Consider the following 21633-nt stretch of genomic DNA (forward strand, 5'->3'; position numbering starts at 1 on the left):
AATGTGAAGGCCACAGGAGTTCAGGTTTTTGACAGTTGTGTGGGTTTCACAAAGACAGCAGATGCACAAAAAAAGGAAAACCAATCTTCTAAGTTAATGAATAAGTGGCTGGAGTATTCTTCTACGAGTTTGGAAAAGTAGTTGCTCAAGTCGTCAACCCCAGTCGAGGTAATTTCTAATATATAGTGTTTGCGTCATAATTCAAAGCTGGCTTCTGTTTTCTGAGGCCAACAGTTGACCTTGAGCTCAGCGTGCAGGGGAGAAACAATGCTGCATGTAGACTCAGGATGCCGCAGGAATCGAGAAACCTTAGAGTTCACCGGAGACATAGAACACATAGTTGATGGGAGGCCAGGGGTAGGTCACGTGTCCCCCAACACACACACACACACAAACAGAAATGTATCAGTTTCTTGTTTTCTGTCTTGATCTGCTCTTTGGAAATGAAATCCACACCGCTAGAGAATGTGTTTTGTTTCAGTTTCATCCACTGCATTTGAAAGCTTTGACATTTGATAAAGTTCCCACGTCTGCATGTTAAAAATGCAGCAAGAGCAATCAGCAGGTTAGCTTAGCACCAAGGCTGACAACAGGGGGAAACAGGTAGCGTCACCAAGAAATAGCATAGCACACAACCACTCATAAAACCACATGTCATTAAGCATTGTTTTATTTGTACAGAATAAACAAATGCAATACAATGTTTTAATTAGTGTGTTTTAAAGGTGGTAGTATGCAGATTTTGTTATGTTCGGACAGAGCAAAGCATTTGTATCAAGTCTTTGTTCTAAACTAAACTAACCGGCTGCTTGCTCAAGCTACATATTTATTGTACAAATATGAGATTCCCAAAATACTGATTACTCTTTCAATGACAACTTAAAGGGGTGAAATAAGAATGTAGACTGAACACTAGCCCACAGTCATTATCTCACATCCAGGCTGTCTGCCAGGAGCTCCCATCAGACCCACACAGGTTGCATCCGTCCCATCTCCGAAAATGGTGCAGTCAGAGCCTTTAACCATTTTGCCTTCCATCTTCGCCCCTTCAGCAGATGAACTGACCTGATGAGAACAACAAAACACCAGTCTCTGGAGGCGCAGGAGCTCGTGCCACGAGGTACGCCGGAAGATGAAATATATAAAAGGGTTGTATACAGTGGAGCTCTTAGCAAAGAGGCAGGGTAACAGGGTGACGAAAGGAGTCATGTGGTCCTGCTCCTGGGAGTGAAACATGCTCCAGAAGCTGACAGTCACGTAGGGGGTCCAGGCAATAAGGAAACCTACGCTGATCATCACAGCCATCTGAAATAAGAAGAGCAGATGAAAAAAGAGGGGATGGCAGAAAATAAAGTAGGAAATGGTAAGCAGACGGATGTATGGAAGATGTGAGTCCAGTGGAGGAAAAAAGAGAAGAGGGGGAAAAATGATTAAAAAAAAACAAGCCATCTGTTGATTTGAGAAATCATTTGAATAGTTTTGGCTGATAGTTTTGGCCTTGTTTCCACAGACTGGAAACAAGGGAAAACATGTAGCCTGGCTCTGTGCAGTGAAAACAGGAAACACATTTAAAGCTCATCAATTATCACTCTATTTTGCTTTTGTTTAATCTGTACAAAAACTGTATGAAGTGTCAAAACTGTTAGACAGAGTCAGTCCAGCTCTTTCTCTGTTTCTAGTCTTTGCGTTCAGTTGATCTAACCAGCCGCTGGTTCCACCTCAATCTGCTCATCAAGCTCTTGACAAGAAAGCAAATAATCATTTTACCCCAAATATCAAAACAACTTCTTTAAACTATTTATTTCAAGCACCGATGAATATAAAGGTGTTTGAAGATACAAATGAAATGTTGTAGAGCTTGAAAGCAGCAACAAAGCAGCAGACGGAATTGGCAGTATGGAAAGCATTTACGGAGAATTTTTTAAAAAGTTTACACTGAAAAAAATGTTTTGTTGAATTTACTCAATTTTAATATTGAAAGTGGTTGCACGCAATACATTCATCTAAATCTAGACATATTTTTAAGTTGACTGTCTAGTAATATAAGCAGTTCAGCACAAAAATTCAGAGTATTTGTTACTTTTTTGTATTTCCTTAGTAATTCTAATAATTTGTTATTGTGCTTTAAATTAAATTAAATTGTTTTATTGTACTGTCATGGGGAGACCCCATGCACTGTGTAGCACATGTGCTACACACTCTTCCTCAGGTAGATTTTATCAGAATGTTGATCCTGGTGTGAAGTGCTGATGGTGGTGATGTGTGGTATGAACATTTGGAGGAGGGGGTGAAGGAGAGAAGTCACACTGTGATTGTGTGTTTGATTTATTGAATTTAAATTGTGTTCACCTGTCTCCTTTGTTACACTTCTTCCTCTGTGAGACCAGGAACAGCCAAACCTGGGCTGGAGCGGTCCATTTGGTTAAATAGGGGGGATTCACAGGGGAAGAAACCAAGTGTGGTAGAGTGGGAGGGGTGTTTTGTCTTTTGTGGTGAAATGACCTGTATATGTATCTTGTTTAAAAAGAAATATGTGTTTTTAAAGTAAGTTTAACTGAACTTCTATTTGATAATATGTTATTTAGTATTGGGATTATTGTAAGTGTGCTGGGAGAGATAATTGATATCGATTTCTTGATAAGGTGCAGTCCACCAGTATAAAAGTGAGGAGGCTGGGGTGGCTGGCGGCTAGAGGAGAGAAGCACAGCTCCAGATTGTTTTTTCCTCTTTTTTGCTTACTTTTGTCTTTCTGGTTGGCCCAATGTGCATTTTTTACTGTGAAGACTCTAATTTTGTCAAGTAAAATGGAATTGGGAATTGCTCCAGACTGCCACAACTCATTGTTGTATACCGGGTTTCTCGGCCACCCCTACATCTACATATGCATTTTGATTGTTTAAAATAAAATTGTGAATTGAATTAACATATTTTACATATGTAGAATAAAACAATTTAAAACACAATAACAAATTAGATAACCACAATATATACATACATACATAAAATACTGGAGTGATATAATACAAAGGGAACATTTTATCGTCATATTTCAGGACCTTTATGCTGATTTTCTTTGACAGTGTGTTAGTCTGTGACAACAATCCAACCTTTTAGCACAAACGATGGTCTCTTGAAATCATTGTGTTACCATGGCTACCTGGATTAGACAAAACAGCAGGCCATCATTCTGGCAGGTAATTTAAATCTAGATTATAGGTGAGGAGAAATGAGCTACAGTCCATCTCTTTGGACATGTGGGATTTGAGTGTCTGTCATATTATGTGGAGAGTAAAAGGGGAAATGATTCTCAATGAGCAGGAAAGGGACAGGTATATTAGCTTTGAAAATTTCCACTTCCCAATTCTTCATTGTACTTTACAAAGAATCATACATTCCTCATCATCAGCATTCTCATTTTCACATCAAGGAACATGAAGCGATAAAAATAGATTTTTTTTTTAAACAATTCCCATGTGAATATGAATTGCAAGCCAGTGTTAACGACGGAAAACCAAGGGCTTTATTCAACTCATCACATGTCACACACTTGACTAACCATCCAGACCACAAAACATAACTCACATGAAGAGATTTTTTTTTTTTTTTAAGATATTCAGTTTTTCCATATGATGAACAATGAGCAACTGGTCTGTATAAATGCTATAATAATTTCGCACAAGACTTTACTTTAACTGTCAGAAACTAAATTTCATTATAAATAAAAAGGACAGAGGCTTAACAAGAGCACTCTGCTAAATGATGCGCGGTACAGTACTTTCCAGGTGCTGTTACATAAATTTTAGGTGGTACAGGGAGCAGCAGGGTGGATGTAGAATAGTCCTGCTAAGATCAGAGCAAAACAGTAAATTCATTGAATAGAGTCCGACTACCTTGTGTGGTCTGGAGAAATATGCGGGAGCAATGAAGCATGGTATGCTTTTCTATACTTGCCAACCATACAGCTCTGATCTATGGAGCATGTTCAATTTATCTCTAGCTGACTGATCTGTAATTAATTGGAACCTATTTGTAAAAAAAAAAAGAAAGAGAAAGAAAGAAAGAAAGAAAGAAAGAAAGAAAGAAAAATGCAGTCATGTGGGAGAACAAAGTGAAAATTAATGTTACAGGTACAGACATGCTTCCTGCTACACAAACAAATCGGTTGTATTCACAGAAACGCAGATGTGTAAAACCCCAGAGTGGTGACCAGTCACTGACCTCGTGTGCTCTGTCAAGCACAACCAGCACATCAGTGAAACACTTTCCCTCCTGATCTTTATCAATCTCTCCTTAATTCCCTGCAGCCACATCAGAGTTTAATCATAGATTTTCAATCAAAATCAAAAGAACTTTTTTTTTTTTTTTTTTTTTTTTGTCAAAATCAATCTTAGGTTCATTGATTTTTCATCCGGTCAGCTTCAGTCCTTTATATCACATGTTGGCAGCTTAGGCCCTGCATTTAGGCAGCAACACCCTTCTAATTCAGTTTCAAGAATTAATGTGAAATTAGTAAAAGCTTCAGAGTGTCATAATCATGAATATGCACTAACATGTACACACAAACACACACATAAATAATTGTGGACATATAATGTGAGTGGTTCGATGAGGTGTACAACACGGGTTTACGGATCACATGAGGTGACAAACACTTCACACTGAAGTGGAGTGATAAGAGAAGGATCAATAATGGAGTTTTTACAGTAGCAGAGTGTTAGTGATTAACGTGTAGGTGGTGTGAGTGAATTCCTAAAACTACTTTCTACCACTCGACAAAGCTAGGGTTATTAGGGCTCGAAGTAAATCATTGATATGTCTGGTGATATTCTATATTTCTCTTATTATCAATAAATCCCATGAAGACCAAAACTAACAAGGACTTTATCCTGCTATCAAGTATTGAGTGTGTAACCAAAACCTCTAAAAACAATTAAAATATATAAATGAGCCAAATGGTTGCACCATTCTTCCTTCAACTAAACTAAACTAATCAGCTGTTGGCATAGTGACATGTGAGTGAGCTCAGTCTAAATCTCTGTGATCTAAATCTCAGCAAGACAGCAAATAACCAATAGTTTGACAGTTCTGTCCCAGGTTTACATCCTCAGTGGGAACCAGTGAGCTTGGGGCTGAGTGTCACAGAGACCAGAGATAAGTCAGAAAGTATTAAGAAACGGATTAAGGTATTGTTGGTATTGGTCTTTTCATGAGATTTGTGGGTGTAGCAAGGTGTGTAAAGTAGTAATGCCCTCTCTCAGTAGGTAAATACAGCTGGTAACTCTGAAACGTCCACTACTATTCACTTCATGAATAATACAAGGCAGAGTTCAACACTTGACATGATATATTGTCTGTTTGAATATGTCAGTGTTGTGACTTATTGAGATGCTACTACAAAGCATAATAAGTGGATTTTGTGTATTTTAAAGTGCTAAATTGGTCCTATAATGTAAAACAGTACACAGACAACGTGCAGTTGTGCTAAAATAACTTTCGATGTTTTAAAGAGTGCTTTGACTATGTGAAGCAATGACCAGTACATACATCCTGTTCACAACACAACACAGAGTCACAGGGTTGCTTAACTAGCTAGGCTTAAATGTGTCCTTCCAAGCTCATTTACACTAAAAAACATATAAAATAATGCCCTTATCCACTGAACAACTTTCCCATGGGCCCTCTCAAGCAAAGCTATGCTTTAATCTGTATTTTTCTCAGTTGTGCTTCAAAGCTGCTTCAAGTGTGAGGAGGACAGGGAATAGAAAAGTAAAATTATTACCTGCTGTGCATTCACTAGATTAAGCAATCAAATCATGTTTATGTCCATGTAAGCCAAATAAATAATGTGCTTTGCAGAGATATAGCCTGAATGTCACTACAGTTAATGGAAAATGATAGCCCTCTTTAGTCTGATGTGAGGTATAAAGGTTCAGCTTTGTGAAAGTCATGATATGAACATAAAACATTCTCTACTAATTTTCATTTGTTATGTTTAATTATTTAACTTTGCATTTAATTTTATTTCAGTTTTATGGGACTGTTTTGACATTTTTATTATTGTACAACACTTTTTTTTAAGTTCTTGTGCTGTTCATTTATCTGATTTAGTTACCTCTGTTTCCTTGCTTGCTTCTGTAAAGCATGTTGTACTGTTTTGATAGATGCTATATTATTTAGATGTATGGGTTTAAGAATTCTGAAAATTAACACGCCTATTTTCTTTACTTTTTTTATAATCTGTGAGTAGGAGCTTTCAACGGCTATTTGCATTTCACAGAAGAGGCTGTGGAAGATTTCTTGTCTCATGAGATTCTTTCAATCACTGAAAGGACAGAGTCAATAGAGGATCGATTGTGTTCTACTTACAAGAGTGATTTTCTTCTCAATGTTGCCATATTGAAAATCATTGCTCTGGATGGATTGGTAGGCCCTGTGCAGCTTCCAGGCAATACCAAAATAAGTGAAGACAATGATCAGACAGGGGAGGAATGTGCAGAGTACAGACAGAGTCATGATGAATGTGGCGTTGTTTAGCGACTCCCCGTAGCCAGTCCAGTCTATCGAGCAGGCAAGTCCAAATGGCTCCGGCCCGTAGCTGCCCCAGCCGAGCAGAGGAAGCAAGGCCCACAGACCAGCATACAGCCAGATCCCACTGATCACAATGCTGACAGTTCGCCTCTGGAACTTTATACCTGTGCAAAGACAGATTTAAAATTCTCTTCAGTGCATTAGCTACATGGCTTTCATGTGATTTATATGGATACTGTAGTAATTTGCACTTAAATGTATGCTCTATAACTCTAGTTATATGGCCCTCAGCATGTAACTGAGGAGTCTGCAAGTGATAGCAGAGGAGAACCATTATAGTTCAGTCAGAGAAATATCAAAGAATTGATTTGGAATCAAATAATCTGAGCAGCTATGATGATTCTGGGCAGCTAATCCTTACACAAACGTGTATTGGATCTTAAATCAACAAAAGCAAAGCTTAGCACACAAGGAAGAGATTGTTGGGATGGTGGAGGGAGCTGCCTTAGCAAAAGGCTTTGGCATGAGCATGTCAGCAGTGACAAGTGTCAAGTTGTACAACTGTACTGCCAAATAAGAATGTTGGACATTCGGAGTATGTTGTTACTCTGATTTCCTTAGTAATTCTAACTAAACCCATGTTTAATTTACTTAAATTCATTATGTAATTCATATATTGTGGTTACCTAATTTGTTATTGTGCTTTAAATTAAGTTAAATTGTTTTATTCTACTGTCATGGGGAGACCCCCGTGCACTGTGTAGCACATGTGCCTAACGCACATGTGCTACACACTCTTTCTCAGGTAGATTTTATCCGAATGTTGATCCTGGTGTGAAGTGCTGGTGGTGGTGATGTGTGTGGTATGAACATTTGGAGGAGGGGGTGAAGGAGAGAAGTCACACTGTGATTGTGTGTTTGATTTATTGAATTTAAATTGTGTTCACCTGTCTCCTTTGTTGCACTTCTTCCTCTGTGAGACCAGGAACAGCCAAACCTGGGCTGGAGCGGTCCATTTGGTTAAATAGGGGGGGTTCACAGGGGAAGAAACCAAGTGTGGTAGAGTGGGAGGGGTGTTTTGTCTTTTGTGGTGAAATGACCTGTATATGTATCTTGTTTAAAAAGAAATATGTGTTTTTAAAGTAAGTTTAACTGAACTTCTATTTGATAATATGTTATTTAATATTGGGATTATTGTAAGTGTGCTGGAAGAGATAATTGATGTTGATTTCTTGAGAAGGTGCAGTCCACCAGTATAAAAGTGAGGAGGCTGTGGTGGCTGGCGGCTAGAGGAGAGAAGCACAGCTCCAGAACACAGCTCCAGATTGTAGCTCCTGCCATGGGCTATATTATATATAATATATAATTATTTATTTATTTATTTATTTATTTATTTATTTATTTATTTATTTTAGAAGCACTTTGTTGAATTTTTTGCAAATATCAACAATTTAAACCATACATATTACATTATACATGTTATAGTACATGACCCCCCACCCAAAACAGCCAGACAGCACACCACACTTCATAATTATGCAAAATTTAATTTCCAGATTTATCTTCTTCAACTCGCATGTGGTCAGGCTCCATGGGGAATGAGGGTAACAGGCCCAAGAGTCAACACAGGTCTCTTTTTTAAGATATGTGTGTAGCCACAGCCATAGATTTTGACTGAAGTGAAAACTGTGGCAAAGTTTAGTTTCCACAATGCTCTCAGATCTGGGGCACCCTGATTCCCAGATAGGTGAAGCCTGTCTCCGACCATTTGAAAGGAAACTCTTCTGAGATGTCTGTGGGAGTTAGAACCCCCAGTGGCATTGCTTCAGATTTGTTATAATTAATCTTGTACCCAGAAATGTTACTGAATTTCTAAAAAATATCTAGGATTGTGGGAATTGAAAGTTGAGGGGAAGACAAGAATAGAAGTATATCATCCGCATATAAGGCAATCTTGTGCTCATCAACTCCCATTGTAATTCCCTTTACTCCATTATGCAGTCATATAGTTTCTGCAAATGGTTCCAAAGCTAAGGCAAAAAGGAGTGGGCTGAGGGGACAGCCCTGACGAACACCCCTGGCTAATAAGAATGGCTTGGAGCGTTGCCTGTTAGTTATAACAGAGGCTGTTCGTGAATTATATATGGTCTGAATCCATGTAAGGAAGTCGCCTCCTAAGCCAAATCTTTCTAGAATGTCAAATAAGTAGCCCCATTCTACTCTGTCGAAGCCTTTCTGCATCAAGTGAGACAGTCAACGCCTTTAGCTTGTTCTGTGAAGAAAACACAGATATTGAGAAGCCTTCTCACATTGCTAGTTGAATTATTCCCATTGACAAAGCCGGTTTGGTCTAGATTTATGAGTGCAGGGAGTAGCTTCTCCAGGCATTTGGCTAGGAGTTTTGACAATATTTTACTGTCCACAGGAATCAGACTCACAGGTCTATAGGAGCTGCAAATATCAGGGGGCTTATTTTTCTTTAAAATAACAGAGATGTTTGCTGTACACAGAGTTGGAGGAAGACAACCCTTAGTAAAGGAGTCTAGATACATATCTGTGAGGGTGTCCACCACCTCTTGGTTGAATGTCTTATAAAACTCGGCGACAAAACCATCTGGTCCTGGGGCTTTACCTCCCTTCAGAGTGCGTATAGCTTCTAATAATTCTTCTTTGCTGATTGGTTTGTATAAGCATGTCTTCATCTGAGAGTGACGGTAATTTTATTTTGTTGAGAAAATCAGTTCTATCTTTAAGGGAGGATGTACATTCAGATCTATAAAGATCTTTATAGAAACATTTAAATCTTGCTGCCTTGGTAGTTAAGCTCACCCTTCTCCCAGGCTGCTGCAAGAATCCGTTGTTTGTCACGGAAATTGTGTAGCTTAATGAAAATGGGCCGGTTGTAATTCTGCTTTGGTGGACCGAGAGCCCTGTGCGCCCGGTCAATCTTGATTAAGCCCCTTTTCGTCTCCAGCCCCAGCATTTCTGGAAGCCAGTTCTCAAAAAACCTGACAGCATGTTTACCTTCCGCCCCTTCATTGAGACAAATGATCTGTATGTTTTCTCTACGGCTCCTGTTCTCAATGTTGTTGGCTCGCTCTGTTAGCACCATGACTTTCTTTTCGAGTTTTGTGACTTTGTTTTCCAAAGAGCTGGTACGATCCTCACCGTCAGAAATATGGTTCTCAGTCTCCGTGATTCTCTTAGCGTTGTCCTCTACACGGCTGCTCAGCTTATCGAGGGTGCACCATAACTCAGCAAACTTGAGCTCCATGAGAGCACCAATCTTTTCAGTAACAGTGTCAGCCACAATGGTAGCCATGTCAAGTGGTACGCTGTCTGCCATGTTAGCTGCATGCGTCTTTTTCTTTTTCGGAGTGCGTTCTACGTTGAGGTTTTTGTGAGTTCGTGTCCTGTTCGGTTCCTAGCATATTTACTATCCGAACCTGCTCATATAATCAAACTTCAGCTATAAAAACAACAAATTAAAAGCTGGGAAGATGGGAGGTCGAGGAAAGCAATCCCCTCAGTTCAAGTGCATCACGTGACCCCTTTTGTATATTATTTTGATTCTTCTTGAGAAGTGCTCTTGAGAATTTTTTTTTCCCTCTTTTTTGCTTTTGTCAATGAAGGCTGCTGGAATCAAGATGGCTGCTGGTTAGACACATTGTGCTGGTCAGCTTGAACAATCCTTCAAATATCATGAAAAGAGTTTGACATCTAAGCTCTCTGTTAAGTTTTTTAACTTTACAAGAAAGTGAAGTTTAAACTTGAAGTAGCATTTTCGGCTATTTTTAAGTTTTGAGAACTTTTCATGACATGTGCTTGGCAACCAGCATTACTGGATTATCTGGAATCTCAGCAAGATCATTTTTTTCCCTTCTTCTTCTTTCCCTCATTTTTCTATAATTATTTAAAGAAATGGCAACTAAGAAACTGGCAGAAGATATGGAGGAAGTGAAAAAGTCTCTGAGCTTTATGTCAGAGGAACTAAGCAAGGTGGTGAAACAACAGATGGGCCTACTGGATTTAATTGAGGAAGTGCGACAACGGAACGCTGTGAAAAAGACAAGAAGATTGAAGAGCTGGAAAGAAGAGTGGAAGATTTGGAACAATACACAAGGATGGATGATTTGGTGATATCTGGCCTTGAGACGACCCATCGTACTTATGCACGGATCATAGCAGGTGACAAAGAGGGGGTGGATGCACCAAGAAGTGAACTGCACTTACTTGAACAGCAAGTTATCCAGTTTTTTAACAACAAAGACATCCCTTTAGAAAGTAAAAATATAGCTGGTTGTTACACCATATCAAAAAACCAAAGCAAAAGACCAAACATTGTCATTCGCTTTGTGAGTAGAAAACATAAATTTGAAGTGCTAAAGCTTGCAAAAAAACTGAAGGGTACAGGAGTATATGTAAATGAACATCTCACAAGGAGAAATGCTGAAATTGCACGACAAGCAAGAATTCTGAAGAAGGAGAGGCGAATTCAAGACACTTGGACAAGAAACTGTTAAGTAATGATAAGACTGAATGGTACACCAGAACAGGCCAAAGTTATAGTCATTAGAGACATGAGAGATCTTGATCAGTATAAATGAGATTATGGTGAAGAAGGGGAGTAGTGGGAAATGTCTTTTTTGTTGTTATTGTTGGGGTTTTTTTTGTTTTGTTTTTGTTGAGATAAATGAGAACAAATTTTCAGTAGGTGATAATTTTATTATAAGAGATTGTGTGGATATACAGAATTTTCTGCTTTTGATTTTCAAGAACATAAACCATATGAGCTAGAAAATGACATTGATCCAGAGACCCACTTCTACCAGAATATAAATATGAACTGTGAGTATTATTCCGAAGATAAGTTTAGTTTTGAATTTAAGGGTTTTTCACTGATGCACTTTAATAGTAGGAGCCTTTATAGTAACTTCTTCAAAATAAAAGATTATCTTCAGCAGCTTCAGCAAAAATTTAGTGTAGTAGCAGTTTCAGAGACTTGGCTGAGTGATGATAAAGAATTGCAGAATGGATTAGAGGGCTATGAAATGTTTGTACAAAACAGGACCAACAAAAGGGGAGGGGGTGTTGCCCTGTTTGTGATGTCTGATTTTAAATGTAAGGTTATTGGTAATATGACAGCTTGTTATTGACAATTTGATGGAATGTCTAACCATTGAAATTAAGGTGGAAAGATTTAAGAAAATATTAGTTGTATTTATAGATCTCCTGGATCCTGTATCGATCAGTTTAATAAGAAGATTTCTGAGTTATACGAAAAACATAATGACAAGGTGATTTTGGTTTGTGGTGACTTTAATATTGACTTGTTGAAATCAAGTGATCATATGAAAACTGCAGAATTTGTTAATACTATGTTCAGTTTGAGTTTCTATCCATTAATTTTAAAGCCTAGCAGAATAACCACGGACAGTGTAACATTAATTGATAATATTTTTGTAAATATAACTAATGGGAAGATAAAAAGTGGACTCTTTGTGACTGATGTAAGTGATCATTTACCGGTTTTTGCAGTATTAGAAATGAATAAGCTAAAGACAAGAACGAAAAGGCAGATTTGTAATTTAGTTAGATTAAAATCGCCAGAAGCAATTAAAGCTTTTAAAGAAGAACTTATAAATCATCATTGGCAGGAAGTTTATGTAGGGGACACCAGTGACTCATATAATGCATTTTTAGATACATTTTTGACATTCTATGATCGACACTGTCCCCTGAAAGAAATAGGACAAAATTCCATGAAAAAGGGGAGACCATGGCTAACAAAGAGTTTGGAAAAAGCTTTTAAAAAGAAAAATAGGCTATATAGGGAATTTATGAAATATCGAACAAGTTAAAAGGAGGACAAGTATAAGAAGTATAAAAATAGATTGACATCTATTATAAGATGCCAAAAAAAATGAATATTTTGGTCAGTTGCTGCAAAGACAAAAAAAACAAAGGCTACCTGGAGTGTTCTTAACGAGTTCATTAAAAATAGTTACAATAAAGATTTTCCAACGTACATTGTTAAAAATGACAATTTAGTTATTGAGAATAAAGAGGAGATTGTTGATGAGTTTAATGATTTTTTTGTTAATATAGGCCGGAATCTGGCAAAAGAAATTGACCCTCCAAGAGATGGAGATATTAAATTTGATAGTGACTTTAATAATTATAACTCTATGTTTCTTGGAGGGGTTTGTTCAAGTGACATGTTAGAAATTGTTCAAAAGTTTAAGAATAAAACATCTACCGATTGTAATACGATTGATATGTCACTCATAAAAGAAGAAATTGTGTCATTAAACCATTTACCTACATATGTAACAAATCCTTTTTAACAGGTACTTTTCCCGATAAAATGAAAATAGCTAAAAACACAATAACAAATTAGTTAACCACAATATATGAATTACATAATGAATTTAAGTAAATTAAACATGGGTTTAGTTAGAATTCCTAAGGGAATTAGAGTAACAACTACTCAGAATTTTTGTGCTGAAACTGCTTACATAATTTATTTAAAATTACTCAAAAATATTAAGTACAGTCAACTTAAAAAAATGTCTAGATATAGATGAGTGTATTGCGTGCAACCACTTCCAATATTAAAATTGAGTAAATTCAACAAAACATTTTTTTCAATGAACTCACAGGAAATTCCAGACTCTTATGTAGGCAAAAAAAAACCAAACACACACACAAAAAAACAAAAACAAAAAAAAAACAGCAAGGAAAGTAAATCCATTGGGAGACAAAGAACGAACACAAGGAAATACAGGAGCAGAGCAGGGAGCAACTTAGGGAACCAACATAAAAGCAAAGACGGAGACCAACACAGAGAAACTGACAAAGAGATGGGCAAAAAGATGGGGTAATTAGCACAGGTGACGCACATTAGGGTGGGTCAGACAGTCAACAAAGGATGGGAAAAAAAAAAGAGACAAAGACAAGAAGTAAATCAAGATGGATCCACAAGGAGCATGACTTATATGGGGGCAGCCGTGGCGCAGCACGTTAAGAGTGCGGCTCTGGACTTAGGACCGGCATAGTCGAAAATAAACATAAACATATCACATACAAGTATAAAAGAAAAGCCATATAAACGTGTCTGAACAACCTCAATGCACAGATACCTACGTGTAGCTCAGAGATGTATAATTAAGGCTTGAATTGTAAAACATGAATGAATGCTTTTGCAAACTAATGGAATCGGGACTTCGGTGCTCTGCCTGAACTCACCCAAAGCTCCACTGATACAAGAACTACCTCTCCAAAATTTTAAATATTAATTTAATTTGCTGCTCTGCTAACTGAGTTTACATGCTCACAGAGCAGACTTCTTACCCAGGACAGTCATTACATAATAAATCACTGTCCTAGATAAAGCTTGGTTTGCTCAGTCACCAGCAGATCAGGGTATCATTTGTGAGAAAAATTTATACTTCTTTACATTGCAGCCTGTGCATGTGACACTTACACTTGTTTGCTGGTGTGTGTGTGCATCATTACACCATCAAAATTGTAGTTGGTGGTGGGGTTTCAGTGTCACCGTGTGGAGTTTCTTTGCATACTTGAAACTGAGTGAATCACATTGGAGTTAGAGCTATTCATCATTAAAACACAGTTCCCTTAACTGAAAGAGAAAGAGAGAAGATATTGGAGATGGTGCTGTGTACAACCATAGGACTGACTGAGGCAGAAGGAGAGTGAATTTTCTGTGCTTGTCCAGTCACTGGGAGACAAGCCACAAAGTGGACCAAACGCGGTTTTTGCAGTCCACGTCTTCCCAAAGTGTACTTTATATATATTTATATTTATATATATATATTAGCTGTGTGGGTTTTTCAGAATTGGGAACTGAATACAGGATGCCTCCCACTATGTATACACAATAATCAATTATGCAAATAGAATTTGGTTCAAAGCTCCCTTGTGTGTTTACTGGCATTGGCATTTTACTTGCATATTAATAGTGTGCTCACCAGCCACATAAATTTACACTTACAATAGACTGGAACTGAATATTCTCCTACACTATTCCCTGTTGTCCAAATTATCATGACAGGCTTCAAATGTGATTTCGTGGTTCATTTTGTTGTTTTACTGTGGAACTGTATATGATAGACATCAATATATTGTAGTTAAAGGACAAAAATACACCAGCAAAGATTTTTAAAGAGAGGAATCCCTGTGACCTTTGACAAGATTGACTGCTTTCTTACAATATTGATTTCTTAATGCCAAATGGTAATCAATAAGAACTTAGGCTTAACTGCGCTGATCTCCCTGATATCCTATCTGTGATTACACTACCTGTCTTGGGTGGACTTCCTGTTACCAGGTACCTGACCATCCCCATCACAGCCAGAGTCATGATGCTGGTTATACTGAAGATCATGCCCATCAGGCCATAGTAGAGGCAAGAGGCGTCGCCTCCAATCCAGGCGTGGTTAAATGCTGAAGCAATGGACAGAGGATACATGCTGAGGGCCATCCCGATGTCTGTTATGGCTAAGTTCACTGTCAGCAGCTCGGGAGCTTTGAGCAGGGTGAGGCGACGGGCTGCGCTGACCAGGACTGCTGCATTCCCCAGGATAGAGAGGATAGCTGTAGGTAACAATGAGGCAAGAACGGAGATAAGATAAAAATCACACCATAAAAACAACACTATCTAATTATTAGCTTTTTTCTTGTAGAGAGATTTGTTTGCCCTCAGGCTTCGGTGAAGGCAGTGTCATCAACAGAACAGCCACCCTTGGTCAGGTTTGGACGGTTCAATCCAGATGGAGCTCAGATAAAAAAGGCATTTAAAAAAAGGCAGTAGTCACACAGATTCTAGAAAGGTAGAATCTGTGTGACTACTGTACAGCATTTATATCTGATCTGAATACCAACAGAAACGTGACTGCAATCATAATTGCATCACATCTCTTTCCTGTAATTATGCTCTCCCATTTCCCATTTTACCATCTGTTTCTAAGAGACGAAATTAGTTATCACACGAAACAAGAGATTAATTAATGTAATGTAATGATGTGAATGTGAACCAGTAATGTGATCTAACAAGACACCTTCAAAAGTGATTTGGTACATCCAGCAGCTGATAGAGTGGGTTTGCTGTCAATGATGGGGACAGATAGAAACAGCTAGCCTGGCTGTAAGGTTTCAAAATCTTCCTGAACTAGCTCATGTAAACTTCAGTAATCAATACCTCAAATCTCTCTTTGTTTAAGTGTAAGGACAATATATTGTGGTGAGTTCTGTGCTGGACTACAGTGCAGCACATATGTGAGCTGAAGTTCTTACTGTGAAACCCTGATGTTCAGCTCATTGGAAAATGTTCTAGCTTCATTAAATAGTATTTCTCTTGTAAATGTGCCAGAGGTGTTGAGGAGAGCATTTGATTCAGCCACGCTTTCCATAATGTAATAATGAAATATTATGTGGGATATATTATATGTATGGGAACATTGTGCAAACTGCCCACAATGGACAAAAATCAAAATTATTTGGAAGCTACATATACAAACAGGTTGGCTGTTAATTTTTTAAATCAAGAGACTAAAAAAATTAAAGCTATGGGAAAATATCAGATTAGATCACTGGGTTCGACAAGTTTAGACTCAATCTTATCTACAACTGCAGGGAGGTAAGCTATAATATGTAACAGATTGCATGATTTTAAAATTTTGTCTTTCATTATTGTGCAGCAAATTGCTTACATGGGATTTTAAGAATAGAGAAATATTTGACCATTAATTACAAAATCACTGTTAATGTAACTGTATTCCATTAGAGAGATTGGTTGATGTGCTCTGGGTTCAACCTGGGTTCATACCGGTCTCTTACATAAGCTTATGGAAATTTGATTGCTATAACATGCAATAGTGTTCTGGCATGTGTTCATTTTTTAAATAGTCCTTTTAATCTGAGAGAAAGCATATGATATTTTTGTCCCCTCAGTAGTCCTAATGGAATTTTTGCTCTAAGGCAGCCTCAACATAAGTGATCTACATTCATACCTTATTCATGAACTTTGTGTCATCATCATAATACTAATAATACTACAAGCTATCAGTGCCCACACTTTGAGCCACAGACCTTGATGGTAATAGCTGAAAATGAAGAATCTTAATTGAAAATGTTTCTTGAGCATGTTGAATGTGATATCCTTGCAGTTTACTACAGATAAACTCAAAGCTCCTCAAAGGATCTTGTCTTCATAGCTAATCTGAAAGAAGCTCTCACAGAGACAGCTGTTGTACTGCAGGAAATAACGGCACATGCAGTACTGTGCATAGACCCTTATACATACAGAAATATAGTTACACCCTTCTACTACTGAAGCCCTTAAAGATCTGTTTACAGTGCAGTAGTACTTGAGGTATCCTACTTCATATCCTGAGCTGAGAGAGTGGTCTTATATCTGAAGATTTTTTCTGTTTGTACAGTACAGTACTGCTTGCTGTTACACATCAGTCACATTTCTCACGAAACCAAATGTTTCATATTTGAGGCCAAGGCCTTACCCTGGTATCCAAATCAGTTTCAAAAGCAGAAATGCTTAGATTTGATTGCTAAAGCACTTGTCTATGCAAGTGGACAGAAAGGATGAGATTTTCAATGAATTGAAAGTGTGAATGCTATTGATATAAATCCAGTCCACTGGACTGGAGACATTCCTGCTCTGTTCAGAAATTCATGAGTTACTCTCATGAGGTTTTGCAACATCATTGTTGCTCAACACCTGGATTCTTGGGCTTTATCATCTCTCCTCAAGGTATTTTTCCTTTCCTTTATTTAAGTGTCTGACATTTTGATTCAGTACATACTGAATGTTACTGAAATGTATTTACTAGATGTGCTGCTTTCAGCTAATGAAAGGAAAAACAACTTGTTCATCTACACATATTGGAAAGGTTCAGCAATGAAACTGAGTCAAGACTATTTGTCATTTCCAGTCTCTTCTCTCTCTTTCTGTTTGTTTTTCATTTTTTCACTTTGCAAGCAGCAGTCACCACCTGTGATTCAAGGCTGCCAACTGGGGCAGGCTCAGACGCTCTCCTGCAGCACACGCTGGTCCAAAGGATCTGTTCATAACAATTTCACCTTTCATTCACTGGCAGTGAAAGGTCTAAATGTCTAAAAGCAGTGGAAAAAAAATGCAACACAGACATCAACTGAGATATAATTAATGTAGGGCGTGTCTATTAATGATCACAATATACCACCTCATTTATTTTTCATTGTTGGGATCCTGTATTGCATTTTAATTCCACATCTCTTTACTTGAAGGCTTTTGACATAGGGCCTATTGATTTTCAATGGAGACTGAGGTTAATTCTCCAGTGTGTGGATGCTGTGTGTGTATGCGTTTGTCACACTAAGTAAATAGTCACCCTTTTATCAGGCTTCAACCATTATTTCAGGGTGATGTGACAAATCATGTGGTGAAGGATGTGTACAGAATCATCAGTGTGCGATGGCTTATTAGGGTCACTGTAGGTGGAAAAAAAAGATTACAGAGTGAGAGGAGGAGGGTGTAATTGTGTAAAAGTTGTAATTTTACAAGACATAAACTCAGATATTCTCTGAGGTGAAAATAAAGAACACACAAATGTATGAGGAAAAAAAAAATCAGACTCCAAGGTAGCACTACAAGGTATCACATCACTTTGCTTTGCAAAAGCATCCTTATCACAATGGCATCTGGGGTGTGAAGTAGATCCAATCTTGCCAAAAACACAGTTATTCAGAGTTTTTGCGCATACATTTGTGACTTTTTTTCTTGCAAATTTGTGACTTTACAGTATCAGAGTATATTACCCCAACCTCCAGCTCCATAATTATATTTAACTTATTTTTTACAACACACTACAATGGCCCTTATACACCACTGGAAAAATGACTTTCAGGAAGAGCAGGAAGCGACGACCTGAAATAATTTTCCAGTCACTAGGAGTGAACATCAATCATATAAAGCAGCTGCTGTCTCATGTGTCTTATGATTGGGATCAAGAGTAAAACTCATTTACTCTGGTGTAGTGGGGATGACGTAGTTGACATACTGTAGTGCACTTGAATCACACACACAAACACACACAGTCTTCAAGCAGATTTAAAAGCTTTACATTTAATTCACCCTTTCTGAAATGGTATTTCTCATTGGTGAGAACCCTCTGTGGTGAACACATGTAGAACATGACTGTAATTACATCATCTTCACTGCACTGGTGACAAAATGCCAAAATGCTCTACACTGGATATAATATCATCCAGTATCTGCCTGTCTTTATTCACAAGCAGTAAAATCTAATTTGAAGGATGAGACATGATTCTGCCCAGTTTACAGGCTCATCCGAAGAACAGTAATTAGATTAGATTAAACTAAAATTGCAGTGCACTTAGAACAAAACCTTCTTTTGTCAAGCCAAGGGGGAGTGTACAGCTTCTGAGCTGACTGGGAACCATCATAAGCTTCAGTTGCTACAAACATGGTCTTAAATAAGTCTGTGTTGTCCACTGTTTATTTTGTTCTTTCATCTCTGGTTGGAAGTGATCTCAAGATCACTCTCAAGATCTGTGAATGCATTTGGTAGCCACAAAAACACTGGCTTACCATTTCACAGGTCCATCATAGCATGAACATATGATGAAAAACAAACTAATAGGAAAGGTACGTTCTAGATTTATTTATCATTATTTATCATTATATAATACAAATGACAGTGTTTACTACACAAGAGACAAAATTGTAACATGTAAGATATGGCTGTCAGTAGTTTTCATGTGTCCAAAAGAAAAATGATGCTGGACCTGAAAGTGCTGAAAAGACCTGAAAGAACATGCTCTCAGTTTCTCTCAGGGAATACAACCTAACTCCATTTAAAGTGACATGAATTGCACAGCTATTGGTTGTCTGGTCGCTGGAGCCCCAAGTTTAAAGATAAATGTCTCCATAAATGAGAAGGTGTAGGCAGTACTGTGGTTCTGATAAATCACCACTACCACAGTCACAGCTAAGAAAATAGCCTATATAATAAATATTGTCCATTACTGAAGTACAGTACAGTCATATAGTGGCCCTCTGTGACTGCTGTTCAGAGTGATGGGAGTTGGTGGCTCGGTGTTTATGTTTCTTCCTCATGTGGTTTTATAGAGATGTCACTGACAAATGACTGTGACTGTTTTCTAATCAGCACAAAGTAGAGATAGATTTGTTGATGTTTGAGTAATTTCTCATTGGTTGGTTTTCTTGTGCAGCTCCTTGGATACTGCTAAAAAGCCTCAAAGTATGAAGGCTTGCTTGTGGTCTGTTTGATTTATTATTACTCCAGCCAAATGGAAAGATCACCAACTGTACAGTGGTGTGCCATAACTCTGATTATGTCAATGCTAATCACATGATGATCACCTATTGTGATTCCCTCCTGACGATCCAAAGGGAAATGGCAACACAGACCAAGTACAGGTGTGTGGAGTCATGAATCATTCAGGAAACGCAAAGCGACACCAGCAGCAGAGGAAGCGAGGTGTTGGAGAGTCTCATTGAGTAAAATATTAACATGCACACACACACACACACACATTTCTGTGTGCCTATGCTAGGACATGGAGACAGAGAGAGAGAGAGAAAAAAAGAAGATGACAAAGAGTTCACCCATGCTACCTGAACAATGGTTATCTAACCTGTCAGTGACTCATTCCTTGTACCTCAGTATCACTCAGTACCATATGATAAAATACACTGCAGTTTAAGCTCACAGCACATTTTTCACTGAGTGTGTATACATGTTGTTTAATATCCTGGTTTTGCTCATATTCAGGATAGGCTGTTTACATGGAACGTGAAAAGCCTGGTTATTCATATCCCCATGTACATGGTCATCACAGTATCCAGGTTTCGGTTTATCTGCCTACAGGTGTGTCGTGATTCCTCTTCCTCATCTTACTTAATCTTTTCTGTATTGACTGAGTCTCTTCAACAGTTGAGATGGAACACACTTTGGTTTCCTGCTTTCTGAACTCTCTTTTTTCTGAGAGTGTTAAAGTCTCAAAGACATCAACATACCAAAGCCCCACCACATCAATTAAGTTTCGAAAGTTTTGAAGTTATAGGAAGAAAATATAAAGCAAATTAAACTAATGATATTGTATCTATAAAAAGAGGAGCTCATGAGACCAACTGAACTGAAAACATGCATCCTGATTATGTCTTTGACCACCAATGATGAGGGAAAGCAAACCAAGAATCTCCTTCAGAAGCTTATTAAAGCGATTATTTCTCCCACTAACTGGTCTTACCTTCACGTCCGCACCAATTTGTCACTGTGCAGAATCCCAAAATAAATCCGTGTAAGCTCAGAAACATTTTAGATTCCCTCTGCAGTTAACACAATGTGAGCAATGTACTTACCAATGATCACCAGGTACATCCCTGCCCAAAAATCGACAGTAGGTGATAGTTTGGATGTGTACTTATCATCCATGTTTGTCCAGTGCTGTCTCCTCTGTCAGCCCTCATACTCTCTGTGTATCGCAGCATCTGACATCTAATACACCGGTATAAAAACCTGTCACGTGGACAATTTACTGTACACTAACTACACAGTGGCACAAATGATCGACAGACCCCATGCACATGATTGCAACCACACACACCCAGAACCCCACACACACACACACACACACACTGCTAATGCAGATTATAATTACTAACAATCACTTCGTGACACAATGTGCAGGTCCCTTTAAGAAAAAAAAATAACAACAACAACAACAAAAAAACGCACAACACACTTATACACACACATGCCCACACACCACACACCCAGGCTGGATCTTTAAAAGCCAAATGTAATTACAGAATATGATGTCGGCTATAGCAGAGTATGGAAAAAGTTATTCAATAGCAGCAGAGCAGAGAGCTTTTCATGTCTTAGGTTAATTACTGTATCAAATGCCAAGTTACTTAAAACTAAATTAGACTGTCCTCGTGACATCATTTTGTACCTTAATTAAGAAAATACAGAAACTTTATTTTCCGTCATGGTTTAGATTGAAGATTGAATTGGAGATAAGATGGAATGGGATTAA

At 38.0% G+C, this 21633-nt stretch overlaps 1 protein-coding gene across 1 annotated transcript; it reads right to left on the minus strand.

Annotated features, from left to right (window-relative positions):
* Positions 1–912: 912 nt before the first annotated feature.
* On the minus strand, positions 913–21026 carry opn8a (opsin 8, group member a). The gene is made up of 4 exons (XM_041064669.1): positions 20954–21026; positions 14851–15144; positions 6367–6692; positions 913–1305 (listed from the first exon to the last, which is right to left on the minus strand). Exons 1-4 carry the CDS (start codon positions 21024–21026, stop codon positions 913–915), a joined length of 1086 nt encoding a protein of 361 aa, XP_040920603.1.
* Between the last annotated feature and the right edge of the window lie 607 nt (positions 21027–21633).

Source organism: Toxotes jaculatrix, chromosome 19 (assembly GCF_017976425.1).
Source record: "Toxotes jaculatrix isolate fToxJac2 chromosome 19, fToxJac2.pri, whole genome shotgun sequence".
Taxonomy (NCBI): Eukaryota; Metazoa; Chordata; class Actinopteri; family Toxotidae; genus Toxotes; species Toxotes jaculatrix.